The sequence below is a fragment of the Oncorhynchus nerka genome, linkage group LG12 (assembly GCF_034236695.1).
Source record: "Oncorhynchus nerka isolate Pitt River linkage group LG12, Oner_Uvic_2.0, whole genome shotgun sequence".
NCBI lineage: Eukaryota > Metazoa > Chordata > Actinopteri > Salmoniformes > Salmonidae > Oncorhynchus > Oncorhynchus nerka.
This window is the reverse complement of record NC_088407.1, coordinates 41,244,055-41,271,702: the sequence shown is the minus strand read 5'-3', so window position 1 is coordinate 41,271,702 and position 27,648 is coordinate 41,244,055. Positions and strand designations below refer to the sequence as shown.

At 41.5% G+C, this 27,648-nt stretch overlaps 1 protein-coding gene across 7 annotated transcripts in view; it reads left to right on the top strand.

The window, feature by feature from the left end:
* Positions 1 to 27,648, top strand: part of LOC115138238 (echinoderm microtubule-associated protein-like 1) — an 88,070-nt gene that overhangs the window by 38,040 nt on the left and 22,382 nt on the right. Inside the window, exons 2-20 of one of the 7 annotated variants that reach the window (XM_029674898.2) lie at positions 1,243 to 1,425; positions 5,802 to 5,934; positions 7,741 to 7,797; positions 9,161 to 9,292; positions 9,541 to 9,569; positions 10,999 to 11,025; positions 13,309 to 13,438; positions 15,938 to 16,087; positions 18,339 to 18,408; positions 18,512 to 18,622; positions 18,766 to 18,861; positions 19,064 to 19,198; positions 19,602 to 19,701; positions 20,257 to 20,408; positions 20,812 to 20,937; positions 21,214 to 21,345; positions 23,746 to 23,813; positions 24,010 to 24,098; positions 26,680 to 26,777. In XM_029674898.2, the coding sequence (XP_029530758.2) occupies positions 1,243 to 1,425; positions 5,802 to 5,934; positions 7,741 to 7,797; positions 9,161 to 9,292; positions 9,541 to 9,569; positions 10,999 to 11,025; positions 13,309 to 13,438; positions 15,938 to 16,087; positions 18,339 to 18,408; positions 18,512 to 18,622; positions 18,766 to 18,861; positions 19,064 to 19,198; positions 19,602 to 19,701; positions 20,257 to 20,408; positions 20,812 to 20,937; positions 21,214 to 21,345; positions 23,746 to 23,813; positions 24,010 to 24,098; positions 26,680 to 26,777 (2,018 nt within the window). Of the gene's footprint in view, positions 1 to 1,242; positions 1,426 to 1,456; positions 2,564 to 5,801; positions 5,935 to 7,708; positions 7,798 to 8,145; positions 8,249 to 9,160; positions 9,293 to 9,540; positions 9,570 to 10,998; positions 11,026 to 13,308; positions 13,439 to 15,937; positions 16,088 to 18,338; positions 18,409 to 18,511; positions 18,623 to 18,765; positions 18,862 to 19,063; positions 19,199 to 19,601; positions 19,702 to 20,256; positions 20,409 to 20,811; positions 20,938 to 21,213; positions 21,346 to 23,745; positions 23,814 to 24,009; positions 24,099 to 26,679; positions 26,778 to 27,648 lie in introns of those variants that run through there. The other 6 variants (XM_065025602.1, XM_029674900.2, XM_065025601.1 and 3 more) reach the window with 6 other exon arrangements.

Sequence of the window (27,648 nt, the reverse complement as noted above, 5' to 3'; positions counted from 1 at the left end):
CTTTGTACTCCTTAGAATACATTGCTGTAGTAGCAGCTCCGGCTTTACAGATTAATCTCAAAAAGGTCCATCAAATGAATCATTTATAACCTTAAAGAAAAGAATTCACATTGGGTTAGGCGACCATTTGTTTGAGTACTGTATGTTTAAAGGCCCAGTAAGTAAGATGGGATTGGTTCGGTGCGGGCTTGGGGGGATGGGGGGGTGACTTTGTGTGTGTGGAGGGGGGGGGGTGACTGTGTGTGTGTGTGTGTGTGTGTGTGTGTGTGTGTGTGTGTGTGTGTGTGTGTGTGTGTGTGTGTGTGTGTGTGTGTGTGTGTGTGTGTGTGTGTGTGTGTGTGTGTGTGTGTGTGTGTGCGTGTGTACAGCAAAAGGGTTTGAGTATTTGGTCATTAGCAACCCACTCATTTAGATATATTTAGTCCAATTTAAAAATGCAAAAACCGTATGACTGAACATATCTCTTCACTCTCTATATGGTTAACTGGTAATGCTGTCCTTAATGTGTGCATCTATTCTATTTAGCATTACATTACCAGCCATATTAGATTGAGACCGAGAATTAACATGTTTCCATATTTTGTTTATTTATAAGAATCTCTGTCTTGACTTAATTCAACACAGATAAAAACACTATTTTGATTGCCTTATTACCAGCTGCTTCCGCCCTCTGCATAATTCATAGGGAGGTTGTTATCAATCTCCAGGGGAACACAACACTGATTCCCATTAATATTTAATCTCACTGACTTCAAAGTCTCATCAGAGCAGACCCCTGGACTAGGCCAATACATTGGACATGATTACTATGGTGGTGTTAAGCTCATTTGAACAGACAGATGGACAGACAGACAAACGGGCCGGGAGGATAATAGATGGACTTACAGAGGTACGGACATGTACTGTAGGCAGAAAGACAGACAGACATGACAGAGAGCTCATGGATAAAAATGTCTTGTACAAAAAGCCTTTGCCCATTGTGTTTGAGGTGCGACGCTAACACCAAAATCATTCAAGGACACAGAGAGAAAGTCATAATCAATATTTCTACAGATACTACTGCAAATTGTACATATTGCAACACTGTAGGTGTTCCACATCCATTGAGCATGTGAGATACATGAGAGCTCAGGTGAGACCACCAGTTTTTTTATGTGTGTTCAACCCATGCTATGTGTGCTCTCATCCATGCTAAATTTGTGTCCAACCCATATTAATTGTGTCTTTCTCTACCATCCCCAGATGACAGTGCGTCGGCAGCCAGCAGCATGGAGGTCATGGACCGCATTGCCTCCCTGGAGCAGCGTGTCCAGATGCAGGAGGACGAGATCCAGCTGCTCAAGTCAGCGCTGTCCGACGTGGTGCGCCGCCTCAACATCTCTGAGGAGCAAAACGCCATGATTAACAGGAGGGGACCCACTAAAGGTAACTGATGCGTCACACAAACAGGCACAGACAGATACACACACATGTACATATGTATGCACACACGCATGTGCACACATACAGGTATACACACATCCCAGGGAGGTTTCATTAACGTTTTGAGAAGGTTTCAATAAAACACGGCTGGCTTAGGTTATTAACTTTTGAAAAACTCCAAGCACAGATAGGACACTTGGAAATTAATTTATCATGCAAACACATTTCTTTTCTTTTTTGTGGCACAGCATCAGTGCGATCCAAACCTATGATCTTCTGTTCTCTGTCCATGGAATTATTCCACTGGCCACCAGGATGGAGCTAGGGTGACATTTTTTTTACTCAAACAAAGCTGTTCATTTTAGTGTATTCAATTAGTGGGTGTGGCCAACACACCTGAACACACTTAACAAGATAGACAATAGAGAGAGTTTTGTTGACACTTTCTTTGTGTTCTATGTTTTTAAATAACATTTTTAGAATGTTCTTTAAACGTTACTAATGTTTTCTTAATGTTCTGATAACATGACGTTTAGTAAACCCAGAGAAAACCTGCAGTACTGAACTTCCTACAGAAGAACATTCATTCTTAACCTTCCCTGAACTATTTGAGAACATTCCCAATGTTAAACCAGTTGGAGAACGCTCATAGGATATTACCAATCATTTTTTAAACGTAACCATGTGTTAACTTTTAGGAAACGTTCTGTTAAAGTAATGAAATACCAATAAAATGTGTTTTTTTGTCAAGTTCCTTAAATGTGCTGAGAATGTTCCAAAGCTAAGCAACTATTCTGCACCAATTCCCAGAATGTTGTGGGAAGGTTGTATTCAAAATAACCATAAGACAACCACACTCTCACCAAGCTCTAAGAAACACGTGGTTCTCAGAACGTTATGTGCTGGCTGGGATAGGATCTCACACACCCACACACACGTGTAACCTTTTGGTTCCCTCCCATTCCCTCCCATTCTAGTCTCCTATTGTGTTTCTCCATCTATGGTATCTCACTGTTTACGCTACTTTCATCTTCCTGTCATCCTTTCCTGGACTCTATTGTTGTGGTATGTGTATGTACGGCTGTGGACCCAGCTTTGATGAAAAGGTCCCCATCGTCAGACAGCAATGGTGGAAAGCCAGGTAGGCTCTGTCGCTTCTAACATGGCCTGTCAGGTAGGCTCTGTCCCTTCTAACATGGCCTGTCAGGTAGGCTCTGTCCCTTCTAACATGGCCTGCATTGTGCAACTCTATTGAGCACTACTGTGTCTACTGTGTCTTTTTAGTACGGTTTACATTTTAGGACATCCCTACTCCCTATGACAAAAGTCCATAGTCTCTATGACAAAAGGGAGTAGGGATGTCCTAAAATGTACGTTGTGCTACTGTGCACTAGTGTCTACTAAGCACTACTGTGTATACTGTCTGAGCACTAGCGTCCACTGAGTCTACTGACACTTAGCACATTGTCAATGAAGGACATTCTGATGTTGTTGCACTAGACTGCATTCCACTCAAGTTCCCTTAACTCAGAGTAGGTGAGATGTGTTATGCTGTGGAAACACTTGCATGGTTTTTCCTTAATTCTAGCATGTCCTGACACCCACAATAAATATCACATTATGTGTCTACAATTAATTCACAGACATACTTCGAGATGCTATTTACTTCGGTCAATTTTGTCACACATTGCATATTTTGACTGTACCTCAGTGAGATACAGGGTAAGTAATCGCTCCTCTGCTCTACACAGAGCCGACCCATGGCACTCAAACACAGTGGTTTGTTTGAAATACACAGTCCCCACTCACTCTCTCACTCTCTGACTGGTGCCCCTATTTGATCTAATTCTGCTGTATCACACACACACACACACACACACACACACACACACACACACACACACACACACACACACACACACACACACACACACACAAACACACACACACACACACACACACACACACACACACCAACACACACACCAGCTGGCAAAGCAAGCATAACAAACCCCACCAGCTTCTCTGCAGTGATAAATATTTCAAAGCCACTGCAGTCCATACAAATACAGGCCTTGCTACCCTTATCAGTGCTGTTAGCAATTATGCTGAGGAGTTAAAGTGGGCCCCTAATGGCATAAGAATGGAGCGCAAGGGAGTCACTCGAGGTGTGAGTGATGGTCTACACATATTGAGGCATGTGTCTATTGAACTATTGTTTCAATTAATTTTTTATTTTTATTTCACCTTTATTTAACCAGGTTGCCTACCTACCTTGAGAACAAGTTCTCATTTACAATTGCGACCTGGCCAAGATAAAGCAAAGCAGTTCGACAGATACAACGACACAGAGTTACACATGGAGTAAAACAAACATACAGTCAATAATGCAGTATAAACAAGTCTATATACAATGTGAGCAAATGAGGTGAGAAGGGAGGTAAAGGCAAAAAAGGCCACGGTGGCAAAGTGAATACAATATAGCAAGTAAAACACTGGAATGGTAGTTTTGCAATGGAATAATGTGCACAGTAGAAATAAAAATAATGGGTGCAAAGGAGCAAAATAAATAAATAAATAAAATACAGTTGGGAAAGAGGTAGTTGTTTGGGCTAAATTATAGGTGGGCTATGTACAGGTGCAGTAATCTGTGAGCTGCTCTGACAGTTGGTGCTTAAATCTCAAATCAATGTTATACCAAATACAATAAAATTGTATTTGTCACATGCTTCGTAAAAACAACAGGTGTAGACAGTGAAATGCTTACTTAAGCGCCCTTCCCAACAATGCAGAGAGAAAAGAAAGACAAATAATAGAAAAAGAATAACACAAGAGATAAAGGGTTCCAGTCTTGGTGCATCAACACCGCTTGAACAGTCTATGACCTGGCTGGCTGGAGTTGTAAAAAAATGTTTAGGGCCTGACACCGCCTGGTATAGAGGTTCTGGATGGCTGGGAGCTCGGCCCCAGTGACGTACTGGGCTGTACGCACTACAATCTGTAGCGGCTTGCTGTCAGAGGCCAAGCAGTTGACATACCAAGCGGTGATGCAGCCCGTCAATATGGTCTCAATGGTGCAGCTATAGAACTTTTTGAGGATCCAAGGGCCCATGCCGAATCTTTTCTGCCTCCTGAGGGAGATGAGACATTGTCATGCCTTCTTCACGACTTTGTTGGTGTGTGTGGACCATGATAATTCCTCAGTGATGTGGACACCAAGGACCATGAAGCTCTCGACCTGCTCCACTACAACCCTGTTGATGTGGTTGGGGGCATGCTTGGCCCTCCATTTCCTTTGTCTTGCTGACATTGAGGGAGAGATTGTTGTCCTGGCACCACACTCCCAGGTCACTGACCTCCTCCCTGTCTCATCGTCGTCGGTGAACAGGCCTACCACCGTCCAGTCGTCGGCAAACTTAATGATGGTGTTTGAGTCATGCGCGGCCACGCAGTCGAGGGTGAACAGGGAGTACAGGAGGGGACTAGGGTCAGCGTGGCGGCCGTCAAGAAGTCCAGGATCCATTTGCAGAGGGAAGTGTTGATTCCTAAGGTCTTTAGTTTAGTGATTAGCTTGGAGGGCACTATGGTGTTGAACGCTGAGCTGTAGTCAATGAACAGAATAATCACGTAGGTGTTCCTTTTGTCCAGATGGGATAGGGCAGTGTGGAGTGCAATAGAGATTGTGTCATCTGTGGATCTGTTGGCACGGTATGAGAATTGGAGTAGGTACAGGGTGTTTGGGATGATGGTGTTGATATGAGTCATGGCCCGCCTTTCAAGGAATTTCATGGCTACAGATGTGCGATAGTCATTTAGACATGTTACCTTGGCATTCTTGGGCCCAGGGACAACGGTGGTTTGCTTGAAACATGTATTAGACTGGGTCAGGGAAAATCTATGTGGTCTCTTAAGTTCTAATCAAGAAACAAAAGCCTTCACACGGTATATGCAGCTCGAAGGGTAACAAACGCCATTGCAGCTGAAAAGTTGTATATGTGGGTGCAGTTGTGAATTCACCATTTCTGAAGGCGATGTTCAATACAGTTTTTCGAATGCTTCAGCTCAATCCCATGAATTTTCCATCAGTCTATTACTCATACACCTATTGTGGAGGGCAGTTTATTGATTTCCATATAGAGGGCGTCTGAAGAGTTTCAAAATGTTGGACACTTTTCCAAAGTTCCCAGGTTTTTCAGAAAACCCAGGATTTCAGAAAAACCCCGGAGCTTTGGGAAAGTTTCTAGCATTTTGCAACCCTATATCTGAATTTCAAAATTCCCAATAGCTGACCACTGTCAAAAGTGTAGTTTCTGCATGTTCCAGCTAGTTCAATGCGAAGCACCATTTACCCTGTGGTACTGTGTGTGTTTGTCTTACAGCCAGACCCATGATAGCTGCCCTGCCTCTAAGGCACACTGTCAGCAACGGCACTGTCCTGCCCAAGAAAAGCTGTGGCACGCTACCGTCCCCCACCAGCTCCAGGAAGGATGCTGCTGCACCAGCAACCAAAAGGTAAACACAGCTCAAATGCTCCCCATTTCCTTCCCTTATGAAAAAAGATTGCAGTCAGAGAGCAGTATAACTCCAGTACACTGCAGTATAAATACAGTATGCTGCAAATAGTGCGACCAAAATAACCGTTTTTTTAACGACAGTAATTTTGCAGTGTAACTGCAGTTTTGTAAGGGTTATGGTAGAGGCCTTAGGCCAGGAGTTTTCCTGACCATGTGACCTGACCAGCAGGGCCAGTTTATGAGATATCTCTCAAAGGTATTTTTTTTGGTAAAACCAACTCTGTTTTAGTTTAGGCTTTTTGAACCTAGAGGCTTTGAAAAACTGGAGCAGTAATGACTATGTTTTCTAGATTTGGGGTATTAATATTGTAGTATAGTCAGACTAAATTGTACCCTAAAGTTCAATAAGTGCACACTATTTAAATACACATTTCTTCCTCAACTAAAAATGTATACAACATATGAAATCATTGCACTGTTGGTGTGTTAATTTTATTAGTCCACACAAAGTCAACACATTATTTGATTCCTGCAAACAGGAATATGTGTGTCTTTCACTGTATTACTACTATCTCCCTGTGGCCTGTCTGCCTGTGCTAATTTTCCCCTCGCATAAGTGTACCCTCCTCTGAAGGGAGAGCCATTGACATTTAACATGAATAATAAACACAGGTACAGTGCTGTCACAGGCATCCCCATTTACACCACAGTGGCATTCAGAGACGGCATTGATTTACTGATTGGGGCTGACTGGGACCAAGGGAGTGCAGGTAATAAATCACAACTGGCAAGGGAACAATAGGCACTCCTCCAATGATGTTCATGCCTGGAGTCTACTTATCATAATCCAGGACTCAGGAATGGATGGTATATGGATGAGACTATAGAGTAAATAGGTATGAAGGGGAGGAGGGGGAGGATGGGAGGGAGGGATGGAGTTCCTAACATGGATGCAGTATAGGTGAACCATCTCCAGACTGAAGCAATAGATATAGAGTGATATGTAGCTGACCAGGCTAGACTCGGTAACACACTAAGGCACAGGGGAAATGTCAAAGGTCTTTTGTGTATTGATAGGACTAGAAGTGTAAATGGTTTGTCCATGCATGAAAGATAACAATGAATCCCTGGTCGTGTGCTCATAGAGGCCAAATTGATTCGGCCTCCTTCAGATCTTGACTTCTGAACTTTTAAGTCTTTGCACAAAGGATAGCTCACCCACCCATACTTCCTAACTCTGTGTTATTTTAGGATGAGAAGGAAGGAAGTCTGCAGGAAGCAGAATTGTTTACATTGGATTATTTGTATTTGTGCTGTGTGCCGATGTTTCCACAAGAGATCCCTTCATACAGGTAGACACACGCATATACTCATATTTGATAATAGACATACGGTATGTATTCCTATTCATCACAACACCATTTTCACCATACCGCCATTCACGCCAGTTGATCTCTATCTCATTTATATGGCACTTTTGCAGTCTTAACCACAGCTCTGTTCTGTAAAGGTAATATCTATCAAACTGACAATTTGGTCCAAAACCAGACTTGAGACATCCTCTTTGAACAAACTGGTATTGGCAGTGTGTATCCACTAGCCACAATACTGAACTTGATTCAAATGGATGCAGATGTTATAGTCAACTACTGTATCTACACATCAATTCTCTTTAAAAAAAATCACAGAGCGTGATACTGTAAATCACCAGTCTTTTTTGTCTTACCACCATTCACTGTCTCCTTTTCCACTTCCCTGTTTCCCTGTTTCCCTTCTCGGCCATGCATGCCCCCTGTCTGTCCAGTCTCTCCAGTCTGTCTGGCATACCCACCAGACTTATCTACATCACTTCTCCTTACAGGTGAGAGGGTGGCCAAACTGTGACACCATCACCATCCTCAAAGCTCATAATGTTACCTCAATGTTACCCATCCCTCATAGATCCGTGAATCATTGAATTAACAGATAATTTCTATGAACAATGAATAACAACATTCATCACAAAAATATCTCTCTCCCTGGAAAACAGTGGCAATTGTTGTAGTTACTGAGTGGACTATCCTGGTTAAATATTGACTAATGCATTGTTGGGTTTAGAGCTTGGAAGACCTGAAACTTGAAACTTAAATTAAATGAATGGATATCTCTCTCTTTCTCTCTCTCTGTCTTTTCTCTCTCTCTTTCTCTGTGTGTGTGTGGTGGGAATCAGATCAACTACAGAAGGTGCTGCTCCCATGCCAACCAAAGTTGGCAAAGAGACCAAAGGTTTCAATAAATCCCCCATGGCCTAATTAACTCCATTCCTGATCTAGGTATGCCTGCTGCCTAGCATACATCAACTAACAAAGGTCCCCTCACAAACACACACACGCACACACACACAAACACACACACACACACACACACACACACACACACACACACACACACACACACACACACACACACACACACACACACACACACACACACACACACACACACACACACACAAAGACACACATCCCAAACCCTGTTTCAGGGGGATAACATCAGCCACAAACGGGAGGATTGAATGGACTTTGGTCTAGCAGGCTGGATTAGAACCGGTAGACATTCCAGCCAATGAACTGCTGATTGGGCCGTTCTTTTGTGAAGGCATTTTTAATGGCCCACTTTTTAACATGTTTCAACCATCTCTAATACCATCATAAATGTGGCCATGAATGAGTCACAGGGGAGAGAGAGGGAAAATTCTCTCTCTGTCACGGATCAGTAATCTGGTTTCCTAGTATAGGGCCTTCTGTACTATGATATTCTGTACTTACAGTGTCATATGAGGACTTGTAGTAGATAGTGTTATTGATAGGTTGCTGGTATGATCTTTGCTTGATGTTACCCTTACACTCAAAATCAAGTTTGAAGTCTTTGATAGTACCGGTGATAGATTATATTCATTATAAGGATTTGCAACTGAAGAATCTCTGAGGGGATACAGCTAAATAACAGCCTAGTTTAACACTATTCCCCGGACAGTTAAGGCTATGCTTCTTTCTTTCACCATTAGGTAATTGCATCATCCATTTTACTATCTCTCCCACAGAGAGATAAATCTTGGGTATTTATTTCATGAGATTACAAGTAAATAATCAGAATTCCTTAGACAATTTCTTTTAAGCACCTTTATTTATTCAAAATACACCATTAGGTAGATTTATCATCCATTTGACCATCTATTCCTCCAGCACTGTGAGGAGAACCAACTCCAACGAAACGATGGGTACACTGACTCGTAAAGACAGCGGCGACTCCAAGAGCAACCGCACCCGCACCGGCTCTACCGGGAGCAACTCCAGCGGCAAGAGAGCCAGCGAAAGGTACAGCCAGCCTAATAACAATAGGGCACACTGTAGCAAAATGTTTTAAAACAGAAAACGAAAACAAGCCGTTCTTATTGGAAACCTACAGGTTATAGTCAGTTCCATAATGATTCACCCTACTGCACATGACCCTGGGATTAAGTAGTGTTTGTTTTCTTTCAAATACTTTATCTGCACTTGATTAAACCTATCTGGCGCAATGCCTGGTTCAGTGTTGACACATTTCTTTTTTACTCACTCCGCAGCAAACTTAAGGAGCCCGTTTTCAATGCAGGTAAGAGTCAACTATATCAGTGATGCCATGCACTCAGTTGCTCCCTGTAAATTAGAGATTTAAAGCTTTTGAGAGACATACCGTCACATAACCCTTGAAAATGTCCTTGCTTTTGTTTTGCATGATCTACAGACATATGATAGATATGATAGATGTTATCAACTGACCATTTGAGCCATTGTTCGGTTAAATGGTTGGATTCATACACTTTGTCAGCATTGTTTGTCAGACGTGTAAAATAAATACAAGGTATGTTACAGGTTAAAGCCAGGCTAAAGCCAGGGCCTGTGTCCCAGCAGGCAAAACTGGTTACAATGATGTCTTTGTCGCATCATTTTTGGTTATAATGATGTGGTAATGAAATCATTTAAACCACTTTTGCCCACTTGGTCAATTCCCAGCTCACGGAGTACCACTCAAGGATGTTCCGTGATGTGCTGTGATGTATAGTGGTGACATTTGTCTTGTAACGTATTGAAAATGTTCATCCTTCAACCAATAATCATCCCTCCATAACCACTTCCATCCTCCCATAAGTTCTTATGAAGTATTTCAACCTCCATTGTCATCTATGATTTCCTTTTTCCTTTCCATAACAGGAGTCATGCACATGTGCTATTTATTTATTTTACTGTATGAGTGTGTATACTGCAGTAGTAACAATAAACACCATGAGATAAGATTAATTGTGATGAGAAAGAAGCGTCTCCAGAATGGTATTGATCGCTGGGCAAATTAGACTGCTGTAACCCATTAGGCTGATTTACCTGGTTTAATTCTCCCTGATAGATCATCACCCCTCTGAACCTTACTTTGGCTCGGGGTTACTTTGGCTTGAATGCTGATAAGCAGAGAAAATGTACTGGAACCACGATTAATGTAGTCTTGTTGAAGATTTAAATGAATTATTGTCCTATAATAACCTGATCAAACCAGCATAGTCCCATTGTAGTGTCATGAACGTTCAACCCTAAAGAGAAGTCATTCAGTCAATGTAAATAACTGATTCGACATAACAGCAATTGAGATGATACCTAAATAGTACTCACAAAGAATATGTGAAATTGTTTACTGTTTTTTAGAATCTCTCTATAGCCCATCATAAGCTAATCTTCCAATAATCCTTAAAGAAACAAACAAGGGACACAAACAGTACATGCTTAGCCTATGGGAAATCATTAGCTGCTCCTGTTCAGACTGGTAGATCAGATAGATAGCTAGATCGATACATAAATAGATAGATACAGAAAAGACCTTAAGCACAATAGGCTAAGTGTTGCCAAGAAGAGACTGAGACACGGTGCTGGCATAAAACGGAGGTGACACAAAAAATTAAATGGAAAAAATTACAATGATGAGTAAGTCCAGGTCAGGAACCAATGCAAAACCTCACCTGGTCCTTCTGTCCCCTTCTCTGTGAAATCACAAGGGATGCGACGAGTGACACACTGCAAAGGTAGGCTTTGGTCCTCAAGCCCCCTTACCTTAGCAGCTCTCTGGACATTGTGTTCTCCTAAGGCCTTAGAAGAAAGCGTTAAAATACACATAAATTAGCCATATGTGGCATGGAGGGGTTTTTCCCGACAGACCATCATGGGAATTGCGCCCAAGGATATTGTCTGGTAGCTAAAATCTCACCATGCAATGTGGCATAGTCGGCCAGATATTACATTGCACATATCTGCTGCTATTAGAGTTAGACTACCAGCTATTGTTCTTTTCTCATGCGAGAATGTATAATAAAGGCTACTGACTCTTGCTTTTGCCTTAGTGATTCATAGGCCCAATTCACAGAGAGCTGCCCAATGGTAGGGGTAGGGTTGGGTTGACAGTGAGTGTGATAGTAGCCCTTCCCAATATGTCAGCCAACAGTGGACTAATAAACACTCTCTAACACACTGAGAGTTTGAACTGTGTGTGGTTGATTGCAGTGCTGCTGTTACACTAGCTGTCAAACGTATTGTGGAATTGCCACTTTCTAGATGTGTTTGCTCACAGTCATGCAGCGCTCTTTTGTCCTTGTCACCATAGAAACCCCACCAAATATTTCCTGCAGTGCACACTGATCTTCTAGGAGACCCTATTCAGAGCACAACGAGCCAATTTTATTGTGCTTGTATAATGTATCTTCAAAAGGGCTGTTTGCATTACCAGCCGAAGTCTTTGCTTTTGAAATCTTTAGCCATCTCTTGCATGGCTTTCAGTATGGGTTTTTGATACACAGCTTGCGGGTCATTTCCATAAGCTTGGCTAAAGAAAGATGATTTGAGAAAGAGACATGTTTGGAAGCAGAGTGTTGTGAAACTCATGGTCCTTTAGCCAGGCTGTCATCTTTCACAGTGGAAAATAAAAAAATGTAAAGAAAAGAAATGGCAGGTCCATGGTAAATGCTGGGTCAAGTGAAGTGAACATATTTAAATAATTCATGTAATTCACCTTGATGCCAGCAAAAGTATACCAAAAGAGTCACTTCATTATGTCAGATTTATCATAGACAATAGTTATATGTTGAGCTACTGATGCACTCTTTTTGTAAAAGTCTCAAACTTGACTTAACGAGTGAGAGCCCCAGTAATTTAGCCCACCTGCGGTTGTTACCCAGTAGATACTGAAACTTGTCTTGTACCAGTCCCGTGTTTTGTGGTCGTCCATTGTAGCATAGCAGCCAGTTGTCGATCACATCTAACTTGGATATATTCTACCAACCCCTCCTACCCATTCCTTCTGGCCCCTCTCCAATTCTACCACCTCACCTACCTAGTAACCGTGCAGATATATCTGGCCCATCTGTCAAAAAGGACCGGAACTGCTGAGGCGCCCAAATCCACCGCAGCAGCCGTATCTGGCCTCTTCTCCGCTCCCCCCACTGCGCCTGACTCCAAGAGCGCATCTGACAAGTCTGTCAGGTCCAATGGAGTCAGGAAGACCCCGACGTTTGCGCTCCCCCTGAGAAAGTCAGTCAGCCAGTCGTCCTACACGCCCTACTCCCCCTTAGACAAGCCAAGCTACAGGAGCCCCATCAAGTCCCCCAGCCAGTACTTCCAAATCTGTTACTAAGCTAGGCCTATACCAGCGTTTGGAATTAGGTTGAAAGAGGTTCTGTGGTAACTGTGGATGTAAAAATGGACTTCAAAAACATTCCTCTCATGACTGTCATATTTCAGTTTATTTGTTGTGTGTTTTTTCATATTTCTTGTGGTTTTTGGTCACACATTGACAAGGATTTGACTCTTATTTGTGTGTCCTCTGGTTGGTTTGTTCAGATTTTGTTTTTCATTCCCCTGCTGTGGCACCATAAGCCTATGTTTTTGCTTGCGTTGTTTTCTCTTGTTTACTTGTGTGTTGTACTGTACATTAAACAAATGCTATAATGCTACATAACAATGCAAACTGCCTGCTTTTCATTTTGCACCATTCATTGTTATTGTCTGAATGTATTTAAAATTACTAATAAAAGGGAATCAAAAGCCCATCCATCTCTGTGTTTGCTAATCTATACTTTTCCTTACTAAATGAATTCACTCCTTTGCAACAAAAAATGTGTTGTACATCAACATCTCATAAACATAACTGTTGATACTTTCTTTCTCTTTGCATCTTCCTCTCAAGCATTAGTCTCGGAACCACACTTTCATTTTCACTCCTCTCATACACTGTTCTCACCATCACAAACACTCCTTCCTTGTTACCAATGAGTCATGACAAATTGTCCACTGAAAATGTCTGTTGCTTTTTTTAGAGGAAGGGTATGTGAAAATGTATTTGAAGGGACGACCCATCACCATGTACATGCCCAAAGACCTTGTGGAGACCTACTGCCTGGAAGCCAAATCGGACCTGCCAAACATAAAGCTCAAACTGGACTGGGTGTATCCTTTTTTCACTGTTGTAGGTTCAGTACTTTTCATACAGTTAGGTGTATATTTCAATAGATAAGAAACTGTTTGTTACGTGGCATTACAACATTTGAGTTATGTTTATAACAATAGTCTTGAAAGTCCATGCTTTCAGGACAGAGATGTATTGTGACTCGCAAGATGTATCCCCCTATGTATTGTGAGGTTACACATTTGCCAAAGTTATATTCTTATTGTATTCTATTGCACAGGTGTGAAAGTCACATCTGGATGTTCCAATAAATCTTTTTCCCTAATCAATAAAATTTAATCAATCAAATGTATTTATAAAGCCCTTCTTACATAAGCAGATGTCCCCAGGTGCTTATACAGAAACGCAGCCTAAAACCCTAAACAGCAAGCAATGCCGATGTAGAAGCACGGTGGCTAGGAAGAAACCTAGCGAGAAACCAGGCTATGGGTGGCCAGGCTATGGGTGGCCAAATCTCTTCTGGCTGTGCCGGGTGGAGATTATAAGAGTACATGGCCATTAAGACCAAATCTTTCGTCAAGATGTTCAAACGTTCAAAGATGACCAGCAGGGTAAAATAATAATCACAGTAGTTGTAGAGGGTGCAACAAGTTTCAGCGGGTGCGGAAAAGAGGGAGAGAGAGATAGAGAGGGGGGAAGAGAGAGAGAGAGAGAGGGTCCAAAACAGCAAGTCCGGCACAAGGTAGCACATCTAGTGAACAGGCCAGGGTTCCATAGCCGCAGGCAGAAAAGTTTAAACTGGAGCAGCAGCACGACAAGGTAGCACGTCCAGTAAACAGGTCAGGGTTTCATAGCCACGGGCAAAACAACAGAAACTGGATCAGCAACACGACCAGGTGGACTGGGGACGGGGATAGACAGGTACTGCTGAGGAATGGTCCTAGGGCTCCGGTCCTCCGGGAGGGGAGAGAGGGAGAGAGAGAGATGGGAGAATTAGAGGGTGCATATTTAAGTTCACACAGGCCACAGATAAGACAGGAGAATTAAACCAGATAGGACAGACTGACCCTAGCCCTCCGGCACATAGACTATTGCAGCATAGATTCTGGAGGCTGAGACCGGGGGGAGACACTGTGGCCCCATCCGACGATACCCACAGACAGTGCCAATCAAGCAGGATATAACCCCACCCACTACAGCCCCCACCCCACTAGAGAAATATCATCAGATCACCAACTTATTACCCTGAGACAAGGCTGATAGCCCACAGTGATCTTCTACACCGCACGTAAGTGACTCAACCCACTATAGTCAAGTATAGCGAAAAAAGCCTGGCACAAAGTGATACAGACCTCCTAGTTGTACAGTCGTCTCAAATAAAACTGTGAAGGACTTTGGCATTACTCTGGACCCTGATCTCTCTTTTGACGAACATATCAAGTATATTTCAAGGGCAGCTTTCTTCCATCTTTGAAAAAATCAGAAACTTTTTGTCCAAAAATTATCCAGAAAAACTAATCAATGCTTTTGTCACTTCTAGGTTAGACTACTGGCTACCTGAAAAAAGCACTAAATAAATTTCAGTTAGTGCTAAATACGGCTGCTAGAATCTTGACTAGAATCCAAAAATGTGATCATTTTACTCCAGTGCAAGCCTCTCAACACCGGCTTTCTGTTAACCTTTTTGGCATTTTCACTTTTGGATGAATAGCGTGCCCAGAGTGAACTGCCTCCTACTCTGTCCCAGATGCTAATATATGCATATTATTATTAGTATTGGATAGAAAACACTCTGAAGTTTCTAAAACTGTTTGAATGATGTCTGTATAAATCATGCCTTACCTTGGACGTGCTTCTTTTATTGGCACTCCAATATGTCCCATAAACATGACAATTGGTCCTTTTCAGTTTCAGTTTGCGCAACGTCACTACAAAATATTTCAAAAGTTACCTGTAAACTTTGCCAAAACATTTCAAACTACTTTTGTAATACAACTTTAGGTATTTTTAAACGTTATTAATCGTTCAAATTGAAGACGGGTCTATCTGTGTTCAATACAGGAAGACAACAAACCAACGCTACTTTTCAAGTCTTGCGCAACTCTCAACAGTGTTACCCAGTTCCTAGATGGCCGTACTTAATCATTGCACAAAGGAATAACCTCAACCAAATTCCAAAGACTGGTGACATCCAGTGGAAGCTGTAGGAACTGAAAACAAGTGCGTAAGAAATACAGTTTCCCAATGAGACCTCACTGAACAGACAGAGAAAAAAATTCTGAATGGTTAGTCCTCGGGGTTTGCCTGCTACATAAGTTCTGTTATACTCACAGACATGATTCAAACAGTTTTAGAAACTTCAGTATTTTCTATTAATAATATGCATATCTTATATTCTTGGTATGAGAAGCAGGAAGTTGAAATTGGGCACGCTATTTATCCAAAAGTGAAAATGCTGCCCCCTATACCTTAAGAAGTTAATATGTAGGCTAAAGTTGATGTCCTATTGAAGTTATGTGGATCTTGACCAAGATGCCCAGTTATGGGTACAGGGGACGTGACTGTCGCTCTAACCTGTACCTGCTACCCACGGGAGAGACGGTCTACTTCATTGCATCTGTTGTGGTGCTGTACAACGTGGACGAGCAGCTCCAGAGACACTACACCGGGCACACTGATGACATCAAGTGGTGAGAAGAAACAGAATGTGACAACACTTTATTTCTCCTGTACTGTACAACCTTTGTCTGTGAAAGAATTTTGACCTGAGCTGTACGTGTGATGCTGTCCTAATATGTACACTGTACTTGTAAAGGCGTCTGTGTGTATCTGGTGAGATGATTCAGGTGCAGGACAGCAGATATGAGTAATAAAATACTTTACTCAAGAATTCAAACATAACACGTAATATACACGGCCACACAATGCGGACCTCAATACAACAAACAATCACTCACAAATACAACATGTAGAACAAGGGGTTAAATAATAAACAAGTAATTGATTAAGTGAAGCCAGGTGTGATAAGACAAAGGCAGAACAAATGGAAAATGAAAAGTGGATCTGCGGTGGCAAGAAAGCCGGTGACGTCGACTGCCGAACGCCGCCCGAACAAGGAGATGGACCGACTTTTTTTATTTATTTATTTTTATTTCACCTTTATTTAACCAGGTAGGCTAGTTGAGAACAAGTTCTCATTTACAACTGCGACCTGGCCAAGATAAAGCATAGCAGTGTGAACAGACAACACAGAGTTACACATGGAGTAAACAATTAACAAGTCGATAACACAGTAGAAAAAAAAGAGAGTCTGTATACATTGTGTGCAAAAGGCATGAGGAGGTAGGTGAATAATTACAATTTTGCAGATTAACACTGGAGTGGTAAATGATCAGATGGTCATGTACAGGTAGAGATATTGGTGTGCAAAAGAGCAGAAAAGTAAATGAATAAAACAGTATGGGGATGAGGTAGGTAAAAATGGGTGGGCTATTTACCGATTGACTATGTACAGCTGCAGCGATCGGTTAGCTGCTCAGATAGCAGATGTTTGAAGTTGGTGAGGGAGATAAAAGTCTCCAACTTCAGCGATTTTTGCAATTCGTTCCAGTCACAGGCAGCAGAGAACTGGAACGAAAGGCGGCCAAATGAGGTGTTGGCTTTAGGGATGATCAGAGAGATACACCTGCTGGAGCGCGTGCTACGGGTGGGTGTTGCCATCGTGACCAGTGAACTGAGATAAGACGGAGCTTTACCTAGCATGGACTTGTAGATGACCTGGAGCCAGTGGGTCTGGCGACGAATATGTAGCGAGGGCCAGCCAACTAGAGCATACAGGTCGCAGTGGTGGGTGGTATAAGGTGCTTTAGTGACCAAACGGATGGCACTGTGATAAACTTCATCCAGTTTGCTGAGTAGAGTGTTGGAAGCTATTTTGTAGATGACATCGCCGATGTCTTTGACTTTGGCGGAAGTCGTGACAGTACTCATCAAACACTGCCCTATTTCACCTAGCTACAGTATAAATCATTTTCACCATCATCCATGTATTCTCAGACCAACAGTACAGTCGAGTAATTTATTAAGCAATTAATTGTTTTTTTATCTACAGTATGTTTCTGGCATCCAAAGTTGGAAGGGCTTTGCAACCTACCTTGTTGCACAACTGTGTCACACTACCTTTGATATAAAATCCTCCCTATTTCAGTACAGACAGAGCTACCGTGACACCACTGCTTTAATCAGTATTCTCGTACAGTCCCATGGAATAACCCCTTCACCATAAGGCAGGCTAGGGTAAACAGGTGGCTGGTCTGCAGCTGCTTTGTCCTCAGTGATAGCGTTGGCCAGGTAATTATCTCAGACAGAAAAGGGTGGTCCATAATATAATAAGCTGAAACTCGAGGGGTCGCCCTGGGGTCATGCTCATTATGAATAATTAGAGTTGAGTCAAGCCTGGGCATAGAAAAATGTTAGCTGCTTTTTCACTGTCGTACAGATAATCTTGACTTTCACTTATTTCTGTAAGGCATAGTGCCCTTCTGTTGTGCCCTTCTATCGGAAGCTGATAGTCTGATAGACAACATTAGTAAGAATCAATCACACATGACTACTGTAACTGAATCCCATAAGCTTCAGTCTGACAGACTAGAACAACATCTATGATATATATGATACGTGCTTCAACACCTGCATTGCTTGCTGTTTGGGGTTGTAGGCTGGGTCTCTGTACAGCACTTTGAGGTATCAGCTGATGTACGAAGGGCTATATAAATAAATGTTATTTGATTTGATATATTAGCAACTCATAGTTTCAGACTACACAAAACACTTCTCTTTGATATGCTTTGAGGTCTCTGTGGTTTTTCATCATTGTTCAAATCGACCTTCAGATGTTCAAAGTGTTTGCCGTCTCTCTGTTCCTCTGTTTGTGTTCTATAGTCTGGCTGTCCATCCTGATAAAATCACCATAGCAACAGGACAGGTGGCAGGCACCTCTCCTGAAGGCAAAGTAAGTGACCTCTCACCCTCAAATAACTTTGAACCTATGAACAGTTCACTTATTTAATAATAAGAAATAATGTGTGTGTGTACGTGTGTGTGTGTACTGACAGCAGTTGGCTCCTCATGTGCGGGTTTGGGACTCTGTGAGCCTCAACACCCTCCACATTCTGGGGACAGGTTTCTTTGACCGCGCCCTGGTTTGTCTTGCCTTCTCCAAGTCGGTAAGCAATGGACCTTGGCAAAAAAAACTGAATACATATCATATCTCATATGTGAACCAGATTTTGAGTTTGCCTTTACTGGTCAGAAAAGCTTTGCTAAATAACTGAGGACAGGGCTGATCCATCTCTGTTGGTCTGTGCAGAATGGAGGCAACACGCTGTGTGTAGTAGACGACTCCAATGACCATGTGCTCTCTGTGTGGGACTGGCAGAGAGAGGAAAGACTAGCTGATGTCAAGGTGAGTGTCTATGTGTCCGACTGGGGTTTGAACCTGTGCGCATCAAGACTTTGTTAGCCCTCTAAACTGAAGCCTAGGCATTAGCTCGGGGTTCAACACAAGTCTTCAGGTCTCAGGAAAGCTTACCTGGCTTTGGAGTTGCTCTATTGATCCTCATAAACATTTGACAAGTGTAACGATAATTTTTTCTGTCCCATTACAGTGTTCCAACGAGGCAGTGTTCGCTGCCGACTTCCACCCCACTGACACCAACATTATAGTCACGAGTGGGAAGTCACACCTCTACTTCTGGACACTGGAGAGGGGTACCCTTACCAAGAAGCAAGGCTTGTTTGAGGTATGACATGAGATTTCTCATTTATACTGCCTCATGTTCACTTGCTTGATTATCTGAGTTTTAGAGGAAATATAATTTTGTAATTCAATAATTTCAATAATTTCAATTTCAATTTCAATTTCAAAAATTTCAATAATTTTGAAATATATAATTTGCCAAAATCAATATAATTTATGTCATTTTGCAGAAAGTTTTATCTAAATTCAATGTAGAGGCTGTGTTGCTTTTGCTCTTTAGTTCTTCACCCAATGTTAGAGTATGTCATATTTTCAGGTTTTCAGTAGTTAGTTTCTCTGTAGTGTTATTGAAGCTTGCACGTCTGTCTCTGTCTGTTTTCTGACAATACAACTCTGTTTTATCTCTGCCCCCCAAGTAAATAAAGCCATATTTATGTTCCTTGCAGAAACAAGAGAAGCCCAAGTTTGTCTTGTGTGTGACTTTTTCAGAAAATGGAGACACCATAACTGGAGACTCAAGTGGAAATATACTGGTGTGGGGAAAAGGTAAAACTGTCATTCGATAGAATGAACCATCAAACTCAAAAGGGTTCTACCTGGAACCAAAAAGGCTTCTTCAAAGGGTTATCCTATGGGGACAGCCAAATAACCCTTTTTTAGGTTCCTTTTCTAAGAATGCAGGTCCCTGTCCAGTTGTGTTTATTACATTTACATTTTAGTCATTTAGCAGACACTCTTATCCAAATAGACTTACAGGAGCAATTGGTGTTAAGTGCCTTGCTCAAGGGGGAACATTGACAGAATTAAAAAATATATTTTTAAAAAGGGCACATAGACAGATTTTTCAGCTAGTTGGCTTGGTCCTTCAAACTAGCGACCTTTCAGTTACTGGCCCATTGTTTTTCCCCTTTTTTGCTCATCAAAAGACTCTTTATTATGAGAGAGTTGTCAGGTGGCTGGGGTCAGAATATGGTCATGCCTAGGATAGAACAACAAGGCCTGTCTTGTGAGTGAACCGCTCCTGACCATGTGTTATAGAACAAACAGCTAGCTATCTTCTGCCTTCTCCAATGGTGTTTTGTCTTTCTCTCTGTTTTACAGGCACTAATCGAATTAGCCACGCCATTCAGGGTGCACACGAGGGGAGCATCTTTGCACTGTGTATGTTGAGGAACAGCACACTGGTGTCAGGGGGAAAAGATCGGAAACTCCTCTCTTGGGATGGGAGCTACCAGCAGATCCAATCGGTTGAGGTGAGACACATACGGAATCGTGTACATACACCCAAAAAAGTAGTCCCATGATTTTGGCCATTTCTATAGTACACTTTTTATTAATGCATCTAGAGTATAAGTGCTTCCAAAGAAGACTGATTCTGCATACTGCCTGGCATAAACCCTGGCAAAAGATGATGCTAGCTTTCTCAGAAATATGGGGGTTTTGGTTTATGCATATACACAGTAAGTATTTATGTAAACAGTAGTACCAATGATTTGTACAAGGAAAACAATGTTCTCTTTTACAATTTCTCTTCTCCGTAAACCCCACCCAGCCATCTGTAAAAATCAAACATGGGATAAAATAAAGAAAACAACCCTCACCTTTACGGTGGGAGGAAGCTTACCACAATAATATTTATTTTCCCACCTTTCCCAGGTTCCTGAGTTATTTGGCCCCGTCCGCACTGTTGCCGAGGGCAAAAGGGAGAGTGTGCTTATTGGGACCACCAGGAACTATGTTCTACAAGGCAGTTTATATGGCGAATTTACCCCCATCACACAAGTGGGTAAAATCAAAGGCTGCTGGTATAATTATCTGACATTTTAGTTCATGCAGACCTAGGGTGTTTTCAGTTCATTCAGACATTCTTTAAACCCATTAGCTGGTTATTTAGTAATGTCCAGCATCTCCTGGCTAGCGTGTTTGGTGCATGTATCAATGCTAATGGAAACAGATGGACACAGTTAGAGGAAAGTACAGAATGGGACTACATTAAGCAAGTACTCTTTCTAGCAACTGATTGCCAACGATGCTAACTATGCTCCCTAACTCTTCCAGGGTCACACCGATGAGCTGTGGGGGTTGGCCGTGCACCCTTGGAAACCCCACTTCCTCACCTGTGGCCACGACAAGCATGTCAGCCTGTGGGACGCCTCCTCGCACCAGCCTGTCTGGACCAAGAATATGGAGGTAGACAGGCAGGCAGTGCTCCCTGGGGACAACTCTGAGCCTCACACAATTTACTCAGTTAACATGAAATGTATGAGTAAAAGGGCCACAAGCTCAGCTTGTTCCCTGATATGTTTGTGCTGTACAGCCAACAACTGTCACTGTATATGCAATCGTAAATCAAGTCCTTTCAACCATCGAGCATCTGAGCTTATGATTAATTGTGGGGGATAGGGATTGTGTGTGTGTGTGTGTGTGTGTGTGTGTGTGTGTGTGTGTGTGTGTGTGTGTGTGTGTGTGTGTGTGTGTGTGTGTGTGTGTGTTTGTGCTTGCGTGTGTGCGTGCGTGCGTGTGTCCCACATCTATTGCTAGGGGGTAGGGATGTTAGCAAGAATATAGTATGAATCACAATAAGTGTTTGCAAAAATAATAATTGTTTCACAAAAATGTAATGCAATGGAAATCCAGGTTATAGGTACCAATCCTTTGCATAAACTGTCAAACTGTCTCGCTTTTCAACGACTCCACAAATTTCTTGTTAACAAACTATAGTTTTGGCAAGTCGGTTAGGACATCTACTTTGTGCATGACACAAGTCATTTTTCCAACAATTGTTTTCAGACAGATTATTTCACTTATAATTTCCAGAAAATGATGTCATGGCTTTAGAAGCTTCTGATAGGCTGGTGTACCCGTGGATGCATTTCAAGGCCTACCTTCAAACTCAGTGCCTCTTTGCTTGACATCATGGGAAAATCAAAAGAAATCAGCCAAGCACTCAGAAAAAAAATTGTAGACCTCCACAAGTCCGGTTCATCCTTGGGAGCAATTTCCAAATAGCTGAAGGTACCATGTTCATCTGTACAAACAATAGTATGCAAGCATAAACACCACTGGACCACGCAGCTGTCATACCACTCAGGAAGGAGACGCGTTCTGAATCCTAGAGATGAACGTACTTTGGTGCAAAAAATGCAAATAAATCACAGAACAACAGCAAAGGACCTTGTGAAGATGCTGGAGGAAACAGGTACAAAAGTATCCATATCCACAGTAAAAAAGAGTCCTATATCGACATAACCTGAAAGGAAGGAAGAAGCAACTATTCAGCAAGGAAGCAAGGAAGAAGCCACTGCTCCCAAACCGCCATAAAAAAGCCAGACTATGGTGTGCAACTGCACATGGGGACAAAAATCATAATTTTGGAGAAATGTCCTCTGGTCTGATGAAACAAAAATAGAACTGTTTGACCATAATGACCATCATTATGTTTGGAGGTAAAGGCTGAAGAACAACATCCCAACCATGAAGCACGGGGGTGGCAGCATCATCTTGTGCAGGTGCTTTGCTGCAGGAGGGACTGGTGCACTTCACAAAATAGATGGCATCATGAGTACGGAAAATGATGTGGATATATTGAAGCAACATCTCAAGACATCGGTCAGGAAGTTAAAGCTTGGTCACAAATGGGTCTTCCAAATGGACAATGACCCCAAGCATACTTCCAAAGTTGTGGCAAAATGGCTTATGGACAACAAAGTCAAGGTATTGGAGTGGCCATCACAAAGCCCTGACCTCAATCCTATAGAACATTTGTCGGTAGAACTGAAAATGTGTGTGAGAGCAAGGAGGCCTACAAACCTGACTCAGTTACACCAGCTCTGTCAAGGTTAATGGGACAAAATTCACCCAACTTATTGTGGGAAGCTTGTGGAAGGCTACCAGAAACATTTGACCCAAGTTAAACAATTTACAGGCAATGCTACCAAATACCAATTGAGTGGATGTAAACTTCTGACCCACTGGGAATGTGATGAAAGAAATAGAAGCTAAAATAAATCATTCTCTCTGCTATTATTCTGACATTTCACATTCTTAAAATAAAGTGATGATCCTTATTGACATAAGACAGGGAATTTTTACAATGAGTAAAATGTCGGGAATTATGAAAAACGGAGTTAAAATTTTTCCGGCTAATGTGTAAACTTCCGACTTCAATTGTATATATAATTGCAAAAAAATATTTGGGGGACTGGAAGTGATGCAGACAGTTACTTTGATGGAAGCCAGTCTATCTGCAATATTAAAGCTGATCTACCCTCTAAATAAAAAAGAATAACAATAAATAAACTGTCATGCCAAGTATGTTGGCTATACAGCACAAACATATCTGGGACCAGGCTACCACAAGCTTTTGCTGACCACATGATCTGATTTAGAAAAACTCTGTTTTTGCCCTAGTTATAATAGTGGAGAAATGCGTAGGGTACTATCTAAATCCTTTGTGGTTATTCATTTCTCAAAAAGCTTCAGTTTCTCTCTCTTCTAATAGATCTTCACTGAGGCTGGTTATTTGGGTGCGGTAAAATGTATAAGGATGCAGTACTGAAATTAGACATCCTTTGTTTCTTTAATTTACAGGACGCAGCTCAGTCTGCTGGATTCCATCCCTCTGGAGCAGTGGTTGCTATAGGAACGCAGACCGGCAGGTGAGAAAGTACTGCTCGAGGAGAATATAGGACAATTAAATCACAAAAGCCATAGAGATCTGCCAGTAATAATAATAACACATGTAGTTTGTATAGTGCTTTTCATTACAATATGAATCTCAAAAGGGTGTTGTGAAACTACAGGAGAGATGTGATGTGGATAATCATGAGAGGATGGATAACTTTCCTCATACAGGTGGCTGGTGCTGGATACTGACTCTAAGGATCTAGTCACAGTGCACACAGATGGGAATGAACAGCTGGCTGTTATACGCTTTGCACCGGGTAAGTGTTCTTAAGGCTCTTATATTGCTATATATAATATATAATATATATAAGCATTCATGAGGCTTTATTATGACTTATAAAAAGGATTGTAATAGGTTACGTCTCTCTCTGTAGCAAATCTTCTAATTAAAACCGCTGTCATTTAGTCAGGATCATTATCAGATGATAGATTAAACGAACGTGTTGTGACATTTTTGACGCTGTTAATCTCATCTCCATTTCTTCACCGCGGGGGTTTTACTAACCTAACATATGGAATTGTTTTAAGATGCTCATACCAACAATAATTTAGCTATTTGATTTTGAATTTTAGGACCCCTTCAGGTATCAAAAAATATTTGCTAAAACATTTCATTTGACTTTAGCCCATAGAAACACATTGAATAACAGATTCATGCAGTAAAAAACTAATTTAAATTAATTTTGTTTTGAAGTGTCTCTCCTATATCTGAAAGATCAGGAAATTATGATTTTTTGTTTTTTTACACATACAGTGCCTTGCACATAAAACTGTATTTTTTTGTGAAGAATGAACAACAAGTGGGACACAATCATGAAGTGCAACGACATTTATTGGATATTTCAAACTTTTTTAACATTTCAAAAACTGAAAAATTGGGCGTGCAAAATTATTCAGCCCCCTTAAGTTAATACTTTGTAGCGCCACCTTTTGCTGCGATTACAGCTGTAAGTCGCTTGGGGTATGTCTCTATCAGTTTTGCACATCGAGAGACTGACATTTTTTCCCATTCCTCCTTGCAAAACAGCTCGAGCTCAGTGAGGTTGGATGGAGAGCATTTGTGAACAGCAGTTTTCAGTTCTTTCCACAGATTCTCGATTGGATTCAGGTCTGGACTTTGACTTGGCCATTCTAACACCTGGATATGTTTATTTTTGAACCATTCCATTGTAGATTTTGCTTTATGTTTTGGATCATTGTCTTGTTGGAAGACAAATCTCCGTCCCAGTCTCAGGTCTTTTGCAGACTCCATCAGGTTTTCTTCCAGAATGGTCCTATATCCATCTTCCCATCAATTTTAACCATCTTCCCTGTCCCTGCTGAAGAAAATCAGGCCCAATCCATGATGCTGCCATGTTTGACAGTGGGGATGGTGTGTTCAGGGTGATGAGCTGTGTTGCTTTTACGCCAAACATAACGTTTTGCATTGTTGCCAAAAATTCAATTTTGGTTTCATCTGACCAGAGCACCTTCTTCCACATGTTTGGTGTGTCTCCCAGGTGGCTTGTGGCAAACTTTAAACGACACTTTTTATGGATATCTTTAAGAAATGACTTTCTTCTTGCCACTCTTCCATAAAGGCCAGATTTGTGCAATATACGACTGATTGTTGTCCTATGGACAGAGTCTCCCACCTCAGCTGTAGATCTCTGCAGTTCATCCAGAGTGATCATGGGCCTCTTGGCTGCATCTCTGATCAGTCTTCTCCTTGTATGAGCTGAAAGTTTAGAGGGACGGCCAGGTCTTGGTAGATTTGCAGTGGTCTGATACTCCTTCCATTTCAATATTATCGCTTGCACAGTGCTCCTTGGGATGTTTAAAGCTTGGGAAATCTTTTTGTATCCAAATCCGGCTTTAAACTTCTTCACAGCAGTATCTCGGACCTGCCTAGTGTGTTCCGTGTTCTTCATGATGCTCTCTGCGCTTTTAACGGACCTCTGAGACTATCACAGTGCAGGTGCATTTATACGGAGACTTGATTACACACAGGTGGATTGTATTCATCATCATTAATCATTTAGGTCAACATTGGATCATTCAGAGATCCTCACTGAACTTCTGGAGAGAGTTTGCTGCACTGAAAGTAAAGGGGCTGAATAATTTTGCACGCCCAATTTTTCAGTTTTTGATTTGTTAAATTTTTTTGAAATATCCAATAAATGTCGTTCCACTTCATGATTGTGTCCCACTTGTTGTTGATTCTTCACAAAAAAATACAGTTTTATATCTTTATGTTTGAAGTCTGAAATGTGGCAAAAGTTTTCAAAGTTCAAGGGGGCCGAATACTTTCGCAAGGCACTGTATTTAACACATTTAACACGTATTTTAGGCACTAAACTACTTCCATATGAACTGAGTATGTAAAACACATAAAACACTATTTCCATGACCAGGTGAATCCAGTAAAATATTAAATGAGTCTACAAAACATTAGTCACACCTTTTCTAATATTGAGTTGAACCTCCTTTTGCCCTCAGAACAGCTTCAATTCGTCAGGGCGTGGAAGCGTTCCACAGGGATGCTGGCCCATGTTGTGCCAGCAACTTTCACCCTCGGAATGGCACACAATCACAATCCATGTCTCAACTGTCTCAAGGTTTAAACATCCTTATTTAACCTGTCTCCTCCCTTTCATCTACACTGATTGAAGTGGATTCAACAAGTGACTTCAATAAAGGATAGCTTTCACCTGGATTCACCTGGTCAGTCTATGTCATGGAAAGAGCAGGTGTTCTTAATGTTTTGTACACTCAATGTAGATTGACTGTGATACGGACGTTTTATTTATGTCGGGGACATTATCTGTTCTAACCTACATCTCCTGTCCCTATTCCTAGATGGCAATTTCCTGGCGATTGGCTCTCACGACAACTACATCTATATCTACGCAGTGGGGGAGAGCGGCAGGAAGTACGGTCGAGTGGGAAAGTGCTCGGTGAGCACCTTTTATTTTTAGTACACCCCTCTTCTCCTCAGCATCACATCAGGAGGGCATGCTAAATGATGCGCATTCACATCATAGTGTATTATGGTTTAAATAGGTATTCAAAGTCAGGGTCGAGGGGGAATTGCAGTGAGATTGCCAATATAAAAAATAAAATAAAAAGTTCATCCCCAAAAATGTTTTGGGGGAACAAAACATTTATTAGTCTATAATAATAATCATTATTGTATGGGACAATATACAACGTTTTTGAGAAAGATCATTTTAGTAAATTGAGTAAATGTATTTATTGATTCTCTTAATTTTTATGAGAGATGAAAATGTAATGGATTGAAGATTATTTGTTGATATTATGATTAAGTTTATTTGAACAAGGACAATGTACAACAGAACATACTTCTTAGTACACTTGAGAAAATATGCATTATACCCAGTGGCGATTTAGCATGTAAATCTTGGTGGGGCAAACTCCACAAAAAATTGTAGATGCATGCCAGGAAAGCCATTACACAACACAACACAACAATAAACAATACATGATTTGGACTAACGGTGCAACAAACATGTGTTACTTGTCACATGCGCCGAATAAAACCTTACCGTGAAATACTTACTTACAAGCCCTTAACCAACAATGCAGTTCAAGAAATAAAGTGAAGAAAATATCAACTAAATAAACTAAAGTAAAAAATGTAATAAAAAGTAACACAATAAAATAACAATAACGAGGCTATATATACAGGGGGTACCGGTACCGAGTCAATGTGCGGGGGTACAGGTTAGTCAAGGTAATTTTTACATGTAGGTATCGGTAAAGTGACTATGCATATATAATAAAAGTGGGGGTCAATGTAAATAATCC